The 13,337-nt window shown below is 33.7% G+C and overlaps 2 protein-coding genes and 1 long non-coding RNA gene across 7 annotated transcripts; 2 read left to right on the top strand and 1 right to left on the bottom strand.

The window, feature by feature from the left end:
* Positions 1–2,479: 2,479 nt before the first annotated feature.
* LOC124886697 (uncharacterized mitochondrial protein AtMg00240-like) lies at positions 2,480–3,111 on the top strand. The gene is made up of 2 exons (XM_047395625.1): positions 2,480–2,600; positions 2,813–3,111. The coding sequence occupies exons 1-2, from the start codon at positions 2,480–2,482 to the stop codon at positions 3,109–3,111; spliced, it is 420 nt and encodes a 139-aa protein (XP_047251581.1).
* A 2,484-nt stretch (positions 3,112–5,595) lies between these two features.
* Positions 5,596–11,171, bottom strand: LOC107840036 (protein DA1). 4 transcript variants are annotated; one of them, XM_047394920.1, is made up of 12 exons: positions 11,048–11,166; positions 10,859–10,973; positions 10,282–10,384; positions 10,041–10,122; positions 8,960–9,067; positions 8,476–8,545; positions 8,192–8,293; positions 7,700–7,903; positions 7,558–7,611; positions 7,249–7,358; positions 6,541–6,599; positions 5,596–6,275 (listed from the first exon to the last, which is right to left on the bottom strand). In XM_047394920.1, exons 2-12 carry the CDS (start codon positions 10,901–10,903, stop codon positions 5,995–5,997), a joined length of 1,218 nt encoding a protein of 405 aa, XP_047250876.1. In that variant the 5' UTR covers positions 10,904–10,973; positions 11,048–11,166; the 3' UTR covers positions 5,596–5,994. The 4 variants fall into 4 exon arrangements, with proteins under 4 accessions (XP_047250876.1, XP_016539232.2, XP_016539230.2 ...); XM_016683746.2 differs by having other exon boundaries at positions 8,960–9,028; positions 10,859–11,171; XM_016683744.2 differs by having other exon boundaries at positions 10,288–10,384; positions 10,859–11,171.
* A 931-nt stretch (positions 11,172–12,102) lies between these two features.
* On the top strand, positions 12,103–13,273 carry LOC107879893. 2 transcript variants are annotated; one of them, XR_001677131.2, is made up of 3 exons: positions 12,103–12,269; positions 12,728–12,848; positions 12,959–13,273. It is a non-coding gene; the product is annotated as an uncharacterized LOC107879893 (long non-coding RNA). The 2 variants fall into 2 exon arrangements; XR_001677132.2 differs by having other exon boundaries at positions 12,697–12,848.
* The last annotated feature ends 64 nt before the right edge of the window (positions 13,274–13,337 follow it).

Below are 13,337 nucleotides of genomic sequence, written 5' to 3'. Positions count from 1 at the left end.
TATACAGATTCTGTAATAGTGTTATTTCCTTAAGATTGTTATTTCCCACAATATAGTCGGGTATGCAGAATCTGTATATTACAACAATAACTTCAACTCGAGTTCAAGTATAAGTAAGAACACAATGAAATATCAAATACCCTCAACACAAGATCAAAATGATCTTTCCAAGAGGTGTATTTATTTTTCAGAAAAATAAAGATGAAACAGAAATTGAATAGGTCAAGTCTTCTGAATATACGGAGTTTCCTTAAGGAAATAATTCCCCTCACTGTACCCGAGGTTGTGAAATTTTTCCTCCCAGGATAAAATGGCCAACAATCTAACTATAGCAGTACCTCTAATAGTCGGATTCTACGAACGCTTTCAACGGTTTTTATGATCACACAGAGTATTTTGATGACAAGAAGAATGTTTTTTAATTCAGAAAATTTCATAGTCAAAACTTGTGGAAGAAAGCAGGTTTTTATAGCCATAACATGCCTCTTCGAAAAGGTGGCATTGGTTCAATTTAGAGGTGTGACTTTTTCCTGAAAATGCATGTCTGTTTATCCTAAACAGTGCATCTGTTCTGAATAGGTATGTCACTTCGTGAATCAAAGTGTATTTTCGTTGAACAATTGCAACTTTCTGTAGCATCTGTTCAAAAATAGTACATCAATTCATGAAGCAGTGCAACCTTCTGCAGCAACATCAGTTCGAAAATGTACACCAGTTCATGAAACAGTGGCACCAGTTCATTCAAACCAGTGAAGCAGTGCGCTGCATGCATGCATTTATAAATGGAGTTTCAAAACACTATTTTCGGATTGAATTTATTTATTTTTATCAAATAAAATTTATCCAAAAAGATAGATCTCATCGATCGATCATTTTTCAAATCCAAATCCAAATACGAAGCTGAGCCGAGCGAGCAATGACGACGACGACGCGAGGCATCATCTAGTTCTTGCCTTACTATCCATGTGGAGTTAGTGTTTCTCAATATAAGCACCCTCAAGTTCTCTTCTTCCACCAATGTGGGAGAAAAAGTAAACATGCCAATTTAGGAGTACACTTTCTATTTTTGTGTCTCCTTCCCTCCACTCTTTTACTCTCCATTTTTCTATTAACACTTCTTTCATCTACTATGAACCCAACATATACTCCTCAACAAAATGGAGTCGGCAATGTAAAAATAGACATCTCATTGAGACAGTTCAAACTTTACTCATACACTAGACATCTCATTGAGACAGTTCAAACTTTACTCATACACCATCATGTTCCTCTTTATTTTTGGGGGATGTTGTGTTCACTGCTTGTTATTTCATAAATAGAATGCCCTCCACTGTGTTGCAACAACAAAGTCCTTACTCAGTTCTCTTTCCTTGTCAAAATCCTTATCATCTACCTTTGAGAGTATTTGGATGTACTTGTTTTGTCCATGATCAATGTAATAGCAATGACAAACTCCAACCAAAATCAATTAAGTGTGTCTTTCTAGGATACTCTAGTCACCAAAAAGGTTACAAGTGCTATGATCCAAAATCGAATAAATATTTTATCAGTGCAAATGTGACATTTTTTTGAAACTTCTCCCTATTTTACACCAAGTACTACAAGCAGAAGTTTAATTCCTCAAGTTTTGTCAGTACCCAGACTTCCTCTACAACAAATAAGTCTTCCAGACAACCCCTAAACCGCTCCTTCCCATCCTCTTCGAGTATACACCCGACGTGCTCGTCCTCTTAACAATACTAATACTACTCCTAGTCCAGATGTACTGGTAGCTCTTGATGACTCATCTCATGCTCCTTCGTCACCTGCTCCAGTCATAACTTCATCAAATGCAGTGCCCCCATCAATCGCCATACGCAAAGGTATACGTACTACTCGAAATCAACAACCAGAGAGATATAACTGTTTGAGTTATCATCGGTTGTCCCCATTATATTATACCTTTGTATCTACCCTATCTAATGTACCTATACCAAAGAATGTTAGAGAAACATTACAAGATTCAGGGTGGAGAGATGCTATGATTGAAGAAATAAATTCTTTACAAACCAATAACACTTGGGAATTGGTCCAGTTATCGAAGGGGAAATCTACTGTTGGAAGTCGATGGATCTATACAGTAAAGGTGGGTTCAGATGGAACAGTTGAACGACTGAAAGCTCGCCTTGTTGCCAAAGGATACATCCAGATTTATGGTCTTGACTATGGTGACACGTTCTCTCCAGTTGCCAAAATTACATCTGTCCGACTGCTTATATCCTTGGCAGCAATGCATCATTGGCCACTTCATCAACTCGACATTAAGAATGCCTTTTTGCATAGCAAACTTGCTGAGGAAGTTTATATGGAGCAACCTCCCGGATTCGTTGCTCAAGGGGAGTCAGACTTAGTTTGCCGTCTCAAACGCTCATTATATGGCCTCAAGCAATCTCCGAGAGCATGGTTTGGCAGATTTAGTTCTATTGTCCAATAGTTCGGGATGTCTCAAAGTAAAGCAGATCACTCTGTTTTCTATCGACATAATGGTCCAGCAAAGAACATTTTTTTGATCGTTTATGTTAACGACATTGTCTTAGCTGGAAATGGTCCAGAAGGAATATGTCAGCTAAAACAGTATTTGTTCAGTCACTTTCAAATTAAAGATTTGGGGAAGTTAAAGTTTTTTTTGGGTATTGAGGTAGTACAATTCAAAACAATTATTGCCATCTCACAAAGAAAATATGCTTTGGACAAATTAGAGGAGTCATGCATGTCAAATTGCAAACCAATTGACACTCCTATGGATCCAAACATCAAACTCGTCTCTGGACAGGGGAGCCATTGAAAGATCCTGGTAGATATAGAAGACTGGTTAGTAAATTGAACTATCTCACTATAAAACGCCCGAATATTTCATTTACAATAAGTGTGGTTAGTCAGTTTCTCCAAGCTCCATGTAAAGATCATTGGGATGTAGTGATTCGCATCCTCAGATACATCAAAAAAGCTCCAGGACAAGGATTGTTATATGAAGACAAAGGCCACACAGACATTGTTGGATATTCTGATGCGGATTGGGCAGGTTCTCCATCTGATAAACGCTCCACTTCTGGGTATTGCGTCATGATTTGAGGCAATTTAATTTCCTGAAAAAGTAAGAAGCGAGATGTTGTTGCCAGATCTAGTGCAGAAGTTGAATATCGAGCTATAACCCTTGCTACATGTGAGCTTATTTGGCTGAAACAACTTCTCCAAGAGTTAAAATGTGTTGCATTCAATCAAATGAAGCTTATATGTGACAATCAGGCTGCGCTACATATTGCCTCAAATCCAGTTTTTCATGAATGAACAAAACATATAGAGGTGGATTGTCATTTTATTAGGCAGAAGATTGAGTCCGGGTGCATTGCCACCAGCTTCGTCGATTCAAATGACTAATTGGCAGATATTCTTACTAAATCCCTTAGAGGAGCTCAGATTGAATAAATTTGCGGCAAGCTCGAAGCATATGACATGTATGCTCCAGCTTGAGGGGAGTGTCAAGATATGTCAGGTAGTAAATGTCAAGATATGATAGTAAATGTGAAGGATATAGCAGTATTTTTTAGATTTTCAAATTATTTGTGTCTAGCTTTGTGTATATATTGTTGATGTAATCTGTCATTTTAAGCATGAATTGAAATATACTTGCATCATTAACAGATAGATTGTATCATCTTCTGTCCTTACATAATATCACATATCATTTATTTAAATTTTTTGAAGAATGAACCTACCAGAAAAGTATTGAATAATAAGTAAAGACTAAAGACAGAATGAGGGGGAAAAACTCACATTATATTGTAAGCAGAAGCAACGAAAGTAAGCAGAAACATGATATAAGTATTTAATTTCGAGATTACCAAGACTATATAATCATTTGTGCACGTAATAGTTGAAGAAACCAGAGAAAAATTTGGAGGAGTTAAGAAGTGTTTTTTTTTTTAAATTATCATTAGTTCCGTATATATACAAGTATATACGAATCTCCTATTTTAGGAAAAAAGATTCTACTTCTCCCATATAAATAAGGTAAACTCCCAAACTTGATTTAATTTGAGGGGGTGTTAAAATGTTTAGCCGTAAAATTAAGAAAATTTCAGAATTCAACTTTTTATTTTTTACACTCCAATTTACTCAAAAAAATTCAAAAACAATTCATTCAAAAATTTTATGGTAAAACACAATTCCAACTCCAACTCAACTTCAACTCATCTCCAACCCAACTTCAACTCAACTTAAATCTGATTTTCATGGCCAAACGCCTACTTAATATTCTATATACGGTAAAAAATTAACATAAAATATTCACAAAATCTCAACAAAATAATATATATTCTTTTTTCTTCTTCTTTCTTTTTAACCTTTTTACTACTGCTCGTGGTTGATTGTACCATTTGCAAATTGCAATGATATTTTACCTGAGTAGTTTGTTTTATACTTAATTAGTACCTCTCCATGCACATAGACCACCATCTGTCAAATTAATTTTAAAGAAAAGAATTGACTTTCAAAATTTGTGAAGTAGGCAGCGGCGGCTCTACCTTCTAAAAAATTAAAAAATATAGACGACCACCTTAGGCCCTCAATGGCCTCATTTTTTAATTATAATATATTATAAATTTTTTAAATATAAATAAATATTATTTATAAAAAAATTAAAGTATTTATATAAAAAGAAAGAATTATTGGAAGAAGTTTATATATATAAATACTATATTTTAAGAAAAATTAAATGCATTAATTATATTATTAGTAAAAATTAATTAAAAAATAATTATATAATTTTAAAATAGAGTTTATTAAAATATTTTTCTTAAAAAGTTAAGGTCTCCATTTGATTTCGGCCATAGACCACGAACAGGTTTGAGCCGTGAAGTAGGACATAAGATTGGATAAGAAGAGAGTTATTTGAATAAAGAAAGTAATAAAGATATGTAATAAACCTCTTAATTTCAAGATTAAATGTTAAGAACTTTAATTGATTTATTACTCAAAATTAGCAGATTATAACTAATTATGATATTAATAAGTCAACTTATATCAAATTGCCACAATTCTTTGACTCTCTTTCCAGGATATAACCATGGATGCTATCACCAGCACATTAATGGAATCCAACAAATAATCCAAGTCTTTTCCGAATAGTTGTTTTTTTTCTTTGGGTATATTAAAGGTGACGTTAGGAGAAGAAAGTGACTTTGAGAAAAGCTGCAGCGAAAGCATTTGATATCAGTCATTTTCTACGAAAATATTCTTGCATGAAATTATTTTCTTGGAAATATGAAAACTTTTTAGAGAAAAATATATACCATTAAAAATTAGTATCAGCAGTGAAAATGTAAACAGTCCTGCATAGCAATGGACTAGTGGAGACTGCAGACTGCTAAGGATGTCATTAATCATTTGGGATCAGTAAGTATCCCTCTTCTGTTTCTTATCAATTAACACTTAAATATCATTACGAAATTTCCAGCTGGTTTCAGTTTGCCTAGTGTGCCAAAAATTAATAATGCATATTATTCTTGCTGCTCCATACAATTCTACCTCCACTTGTGTTGTTTTGTAGAGTATATATCTGTCCATTCAAAACTAGGCTATTGCGGTACTGCTTCGTAATTAAATGAAATCTCGTCAACCACCAATACAATAGATGCATGACACATGAAATTCTACTGTAGCAATAAAACCGAAAAAAAAAAACTTAATGAAAAACAGCTAGAAATAGAACTACGAAACAAGCCAAATTTATCATCTGCTCAACAAGGGAAATTTGGTTGGTGAATGTGTATACATATGGCCGTATGGGTTGCCGGAGATTTTTGTCTCCTTTGTATTACCCGTGTATTTCAGCAAGCTAAGGCACATAATTTTTTTTTACAAGTTTTCGCAGCAATGTTTGTCCGAGAAACATCAGTTTACTCCCAATGGGCAATGATGGATGAATTAACGCGAAAACTAACATCACCTGAGAAGTCATTCAGGTAGCTTGCCTGTACGAGCTATATGCTCGAGTGTGTATCTTAAACCATAACGTTCAACTGCCCATTTTGCTTCTCTAAATCCATGACCATATGCCTCAGAATGCCTTTTCTCAATTCCATATTTCAGAAACTCTTTCAGATTTCTCAAGAACTGAGTTTTTTCACTTGCAGCCTTCATGTAGTCATCACCAGTGAAAGATTGCCATTCTAGCCACTTGTGAGCCATAACCTGGGAAAGACCTTCTGCGATGTTTAGGGACAGTCCTCTGTACCCTATAAATATGAGAGGAAAATCGTAAAAAAAGAGCGATAAATTTCCTCTCAGTAGGGGTGGAGGTTTGCTGAACTAAACAAGGAGGACATTCATGAGGAGTGTGCCTGTTCACAAGCTTGTTTCCTCTATTTTTCAGTCATTAAATCAAGTTTGTTATATGGTGTGTAAAATCTCTATACATTGATAGTGCATAAAACTCAAGTTCTTTTTACTTTGAACAAGAAAAAGGCAGCATGCATCAATAGTGAAAAGTTGGAACACCACCTTGAACGCGCATCCAGGCGTGCATCAATTCATGAGCCAAAGTTGATCCTATGAACAACCTGTTTACAGAGAGCATTGATGCATACATAAAACAAAAGTAGGGAACTTGTTACACATTATTTAAAATTGGAATCAAATTAAAAAGAACATTTTTCATAACTTCCATCTAAGTCGAGAAAATCATACAGCAACATCTGAAACCGCCACTCATAACCATCCAATATTTCTTTAATGTCTCAATTTTGGTAACTCGTGGGAAGAGAAATGTGTAAGAACCTTCCCTTGGGGGAAAACAATAGCTGGAAACGGTTGTTAATGATGCTGATTTTCTGATAGATACTGTTAATTGGGAAATCTATTTTTAGAGCAAAATGAGTAACATCTCTACTATTCTAAGTCAGTTTCTCTTCTTCGGCTGATGATACTAATAGAATTTAGTGACTGTTCATTACATAGAATGCAAAAATGCATATTCGCTTTAAGATGCATTGTTTTGTAGATAACAAATTGGGCTGCATGAAAAGAAGACCGCGAACAATTCAAAGCTGAAATAGCCTATTTGCTTAACCTAACTAGATGAAAAGCCTGAGAGAGATTATCCTATTCACTCTCTTAAAAATTTACTAAATTGAAAATTGCTCGGAGTTCTATACTGAATCCATCAGACGAACAAGTATGTGAAAGTGTAGAAGTTCAGAAGAAGATTACTTTGGAAAGCCATATAAAAGCAGCACTGATCTCACTTTGCGTCCTGGAAGTAGTTGTTCTACTTCTTTCACCACTTCAACATTTTCACCCCTTTGTATCGACTTTGAAACCTAGCATAAGTGAATTTAATACAAAATGAGAGAGTAGATCGAACAGAGGCGGATGCAATATATAATTATCTGAACTCACTAGTTTCAACCTTTTTTATCTGCTAGACTGTGAACCATAAAAAGTGTACTAATTTTTATTATATTGCGGAAAACATCAATCAATCTAACAGAAACCTATAGTAGAAACAGTTATACTCACATAAGTTACAGCGTCCAGTTCAAATTTCTCATAAATCGTCGAGCCAAGTATGCTCTGCGAAACCAACCAAATGTTATCACTACTACTACAAATGTAAAGTAAAAATAATTTTATCTTGACTGTTGGCACATGTTCTACACACCTTTTTATGGATTCTGATTATCTCTTCTTGGTCAACTAGAAGAATTGGAATGTAATATCTGATCTTCATGTTTAATCCTTTGAAAAATCTGTGCACTTCATCGAGAAGGGGCTTACAGTCTTCAGGATCCATCACTGCTGTATAACAACAATCAGGGCAAAGTTGTCGACCATCACTGAGAGTGATATACCTGATGTCTCCTATCTGCAAACAGGTGAGTAAGTTCTGTGTTATCGCGTTAAAAGTTGAGCAACTGTAAGAAATTTGAAGGAAGTAGATGCTTAAGTTGACATCTATTATTGAGAGGTCAGTAATCAGCCAATTTTCGAAACATGCAAGGTGCTATAGTGAACTAGCTAATTATTGAATAACACCTCATATTTTTTTCTGTGTATCCAGTCAGCTCATCTTTTACCTTACTTCATTTTATTACTGACCATAGATTCAATCAGGAACATCTTCAACCTAACAATATAGAAGGTGTTTAAAAACCTTAAATCTCGAACAGGCACAGCACCAAGGAGTTCCATCAGATGTATGCTTTTTACAGACAGACTGTCCCCAGTAGGTACACCTTAACCACTCCGAGCAAATCTGTACCAAGATCTATGATGTTAAAAGGCAATAATCAAACATAATAGAAGCATCAGTTAACTCATTCAGATGGTTTGTAATCATCTTTACAGTTTACAACGATAAACTATTTCAAAAAGGACCGGTTATAAAGTGCACAAAGGGAGAAAGATTTGAAGCGAAAAGAAAAAAAAAACACATACTTGTTCCTCGCAAACATCACAAACAGGAGTATTGCACCGCTTGCTACTCTTTCGCCACCATGATTTGCCCCTACAAAGTCACAAAAGCATACCAAATCCAATTAGATTAAATGGAATGCAAAAACAAAAACAGTAAGGTAAAAGATACTTCAGAATGAGAAATTGGTAATGAAACCTGGAAAAGTCGAAAATAGTAATACACTGAGTTAATCATTAATGTGACTGATTTTACTTTCTCATACTACTCGCTATTATTTCCAAAATCGAGAAACAGCCTTCTCAATGATTTAGTTCATTGAAGAATTAGTTTATCAATAATTATAATGTCACATGGAAAGGAAAAGATAAGAAAATGTGATAATCATGAACTGTTTTACTTTGGAAATACTGCTTGCTATTATTTCCAAAATCGAAAAACAACCTTCTCAAGGAGTTAGTTATTAGAACTACTTCCGTAGTAGCACTTGAATTGGGTTGCACTTACTTTGATGTATGTACAGATGGATTAAGCTCCTTCAATAGTTTCCACCATTTCAGTTCGCAGCCTTCGGTGCTGGTGTTGCAATGATGTAAAGCTTTAGCAAACAAATATCTGATCTTAAACTTAATCAGCTTGCAGACAAAGGGAGGTAAATAAGACATAAGAAATAACTACGTTACAACATCAAAGATAAATTTAATATATGAAGCAGTAATTCTATGTTTTAAGTGTTAAAAACATGAACTACCATATGAAACAGTAATTCTTGTTTGGGCATGCGCTCTTAGAGGAGGCTCCTTTAGCAACCTAAAGAAAACTAGACAATATATCATGAACTTGATGGAATATTGCATATTTAGAAGTTGAAGTACATGGAGCTGGTGTGGTTTTACAAATCATTGCACAGGTGTTAAATCGGATATTATCATTGCCTGATTTAGTCGGTTGGTTGTGCATATTAACTGTTCAGGAACCAAGATTCGCGTGTTTGGTATTATGGAATAGATATTCCAGAAGTTAATGGGGATACTCACTTGCCTTACTTTTGGGCGGGAAGTCATTTTCCTTCACAGTTATCTCAACTCGTAGCTTCATATCATTGTTTTAACCAACACTAAGACATTAACATCAATCTTAAATACTCCAAGTTCCACCAAACACTATTTGTTTTGCTAATAATACTGACTGTGAACAGGCGTTCTTTTCAGCAGACCAACACTGGAAAACATCTTCCATAAACTAGGTCATGTCACGAAAAATATGTTTCGAAAAATTACTTCCTCCATAGAAAAGACAGCTTAAAAAATATACTTGCGATGACTGCTACATGCAAATCTAAGATCACTTCCTTGATAAGACTTTACATCTTCACAGACTAATTATCGAAGCAGCTAAGGAGTAGCACAGTGGTTGATGAAGAGTAAAAATTCTCATAATGGTGTCATTGTTTTCATAAATTTGTCAAAACTATGCCAAATCTTTACCCAATATGGAAATATTTGTTTCTCATTATAACAATAAGTCTAACTAATATGAAGGAATGTCGTAAGGGAATGAGAGTTTTGATACGACAGGCCATATTTACCTCAAATCTGCAGAAGATAGTGTGCTTTCTTCAAGCACTTGTGCAACTTTTTCTACTTCATCATTCTGGGGAAATTCCAAATCTGACAGAAAATGACCAAATCTATACATCAGACTACTGGCAAATAACCTAGTGAAGTTCCAAAATCTTGAAAATTATTGGCTAGAGCTGAAAATACAAACTTCTTATTGAAACAACATTTAGCTTAGAAAGCTGAGATTGAAAAGGCTACATTTTTTACCCTTACCACCTATATATGTTTCTTTTCCCTTTGATTCTTGAAGAGAGAGTTCAATAGCACGAACCACATCCTCATTCTCGTCTTCTAAGTATTGGTCCAAGTTCTACAAATGAGTTAATTGCGTGTTAAGGAAATTGATCTCATCATGCACTCATGTGAATGAATAACTGCTCGTAAACAGGCTAAAGATCAGATTTTTAATCAGATCTTGATGTAGGCAAGAAAAAGATGTCAAAAATAATGAAATGACTAAATTGTTAACTGTCGAGAGAGTACGACTAGTATAATTGTTCATTGCTAACAATTAACAGTATCATGATCAGGGTCCCTAAGGTTATCTGTGTCAGTTGTTAGACAATTTAACTTGTAGGTGAATCGAAAGAAAACAGACAGTATCAGTTTAAATTGCAAGACGTACATGTAACACTCACTAAGATACAAAGCTAGTATATATAGGGACTTAATTTCAACCAAAATTTTCTTAACAGCCTATTAACATTATAAGCAGTTATCAAATACAGTACCAATAATGGTATGGTACTATAATAACGAAGACATAGAAGTAAGTAACATGAACCTGATAAGAAGGACCTTCAACATCCAGGAAACTATTTGCAAACATTTTTCAAGTTCACTAACCAGAGCACAGGACGGACCCAAAACTTGAAGTTCTTTCAGTCAAACAGCATAGGCTGTTTGTTGAATCATAAGCAAGAAAAACAGCAAATTGATATGGATATTAATAAATTTTTAAGAAATGATTTACCTAGAAATAATTTGTTTAATGAATATTCGGTTGGTTGCAGTCGTATTCACCAAAAACAAAGAAAGATAAGTTGCAACTCAAGTGTAGTGGTAGTTTCCTGCTCTATTTCTTTGTCTTCAGGAATCCGAAACAGCAAAGTATAACAATAAACTAATCATTTTCGTACACTTTGACCTTATAGTAAAGTCTTCGTGAAAGTTTGCTGGCGCGCTTCTAATCGTGAGTAAATTCCACCAATAATACACAAAAGTTATTTTTTTAATTCATTACGTAAAAATTATGCCCGTTTGGATGAGCTTTTCTTTTTTTTTTTTTTTGCTTTTTGACTTATTTATGTCTTTTTAGCTTAAAATAAAGTATTTTTAAAATTTTACCGAAATACTATTTTTGGCTTTAAAACACTTAAAATAAGTTCATCCAAATGGGTACTACTTTCTTCTAGTCATTACAAAAGTCTCATATGATACTCCCACCGAAAAAATAATATGATAACCTTAATTAGTTTTAAATTTTAATTTAAGAGAATGATCCATTATGTGTCCAACTCATTTTTTTTATGAATTATAATATAACAGTAGAATATTAATTTTTTAATAGATCATGCTACCTAGGGAAGACTATTTTCATTAAAAAAAATTATTGATATTTTTATGAAACTAAAATTTATAAAAATAAGAGGAAAATAGAATAAGATAACAAGAGTTGAAACAAAAAAAAAAACATTTCATATATTGCATCTCATAACTTTTCATAGAAAAATTTGATGAATTTCTGAGATTGTTATTGTGATAATAGCTAGCATTTTTGGGAGTAAATTCCCTAAATAGTCATCCATGTTAGGGAATTTGCCTTATAATATCATTTTTGTTTTTTTAGGACCATAATATCACCCAACTATTTCTATTTTCCTCAAAATATACTTGACATAATATCAACATCATTATTTCTTCTAATAGAATGCCATGTCACATTTTTCTTTTTTAATAATAAATTTTTTAACTTTTTAAACCACCAATTTTTTACCCGAGAAGAAGATTACAAAGAGGCATATTTTTCTGCCCGAAAAAATTTTCTAGGGTTCTGAGGCAACTTCTAAAATGGAATCCTCTGGTTCTTTGAGGAAATTGTGGGTTCTTCAACGAATAAATTAATGAATTTGCAGAATAGATTGTATCCCTAGCCTCTGTATACCTTTGATGTCGACCAAAGAGATCGTCACGAGGTAAAATTCAATCTTTTTTTTTCAATCTTTGAAGTTTAGATTGTGAAATAATTTGAATACTCAATGTGTTATTGGAGTAATTTTCTTAAAATTTAGATTATTTTTTGCTAATTTTTGAATGGGATATTCCATTGTTTGAATCAGCATTATGTGTTTGTGTCTATTGTCTGTGTAGAACATGAGAGGCATCTACTCTTAAGGGGTTATTTGGTTGAGAATAACTAGAATAAGTTATTCCGGGATAACTAATCCAACGATTAGTTATTCCACCATAGATGATAACTAATTCCATCACTTAAATCATTTCGGGACTAAGTAATGCCTTCATCCAATCGTAGGATAAGTAATCCTGCATTTTATCCCAAAACCATTGCACCTTATACCTCTAATGTTTATAAATTTCTTGCATCTCTATGTGCTCAAAAAGGTTGTTGACGCTTCTTCAAATCAATCTCCAGATCAGTCAGAGAACAAGCTGAAAATAATGATTTGTGGGATTATTCTAAATTTTATCATCCAGAAATTTGGGTAGATTCACAAATGGATTTGAACTTAACAAAGCAGTCAACTAGAACTCACGTAATGAATTCTTGATTTGTTTTTTTCCAGTTAATTTATTGCAAAGTTATGATTTTTTTCCCATTAATTTCATTGCTTAATTGTATTTTTTTCCTCTGTTGTTGGCTCAGGGAGGTGTGCATGTTGAATCTGTTGATTGACCTTCTTTTACACTAAAAAAAGGAAGTCATTTTGAAAGAGAAGTCATGACGAATTATGTAGTTTTGTTGAAGAAGAAGAAAAAGAGAAACTTTAGTAAAATATAGGGATTATGCATTAGTTTCTTTTGTTAGTTATGTGAAACACTTATTTAGACATGTCTCTGTGGTTATATTATGGCGTGGTACAGTGTGATGTTGCCATTTGCCTATAAAAAATTATTTAGCTGAAATTATAGCAAGTTATGACACTTTTTTGAAGTATTGATGCTATAAATTGTTATTTTGAAGGCCAAATTTGTTTATGCATATAGTTTGGTAAGGCAGTGAAGAAAATTTGTTATTATGTTTT

This window comes from Capsicum annuum, chromosome 8, assembly GCF_002878395.1.
Source record: "Capsicum annuum cultivar UCD-10X-F1 chromosome 8, UCD10Xv1.1, whole genome shotgun sequence".
Taxonomy (NCBI): domain Eukaryota; kingdom Viridiplantae; phylum Streptophyta; class Magnoliopsida; order Solanales; family Solanaceae; genus Capsicum; species Capsicum annuum.
This window is presented reverse-complemented; position numbering and strand designations above follow the sequence as displayed.

Coding starts and splice junctions, on each gene's coding strand:
- LOC124886697 (XM_047395625.1), top strand. CDS start 2,480: ATGTCTCAAAGTAAAGCAGATCACTCTGTTTTCTATCGACATAATGGT. Junction 2,601..2,812: donor AAATGGTCCAGAAGGAATAT/GTCAGCTAAAAC, acceptor GTCTCTGGACAG/GGGAGCCATTGAAAGATCCT.
- LOC107840036 (XM_047394920.1), bottom strand. CDS start 10,903: ATGTTTGCAAATAGTTTCCTGGATGTTGAAGGTCCTTCTTATCAG. Junction 10,385..10,858: donor TTGAAGGTCCTTCTTATCAG/GTTCATGTTACT, acceptor ACTCATTTGTAG/AACTTGGACCAATACTTAGA. Junction 7,612..7,699: donor TAATCAGAATCCATAAAAAG/GTGTGTAGAACA, acceptor TTGGTTTCGCAG/AGCATACTTGGCTCGACGAT.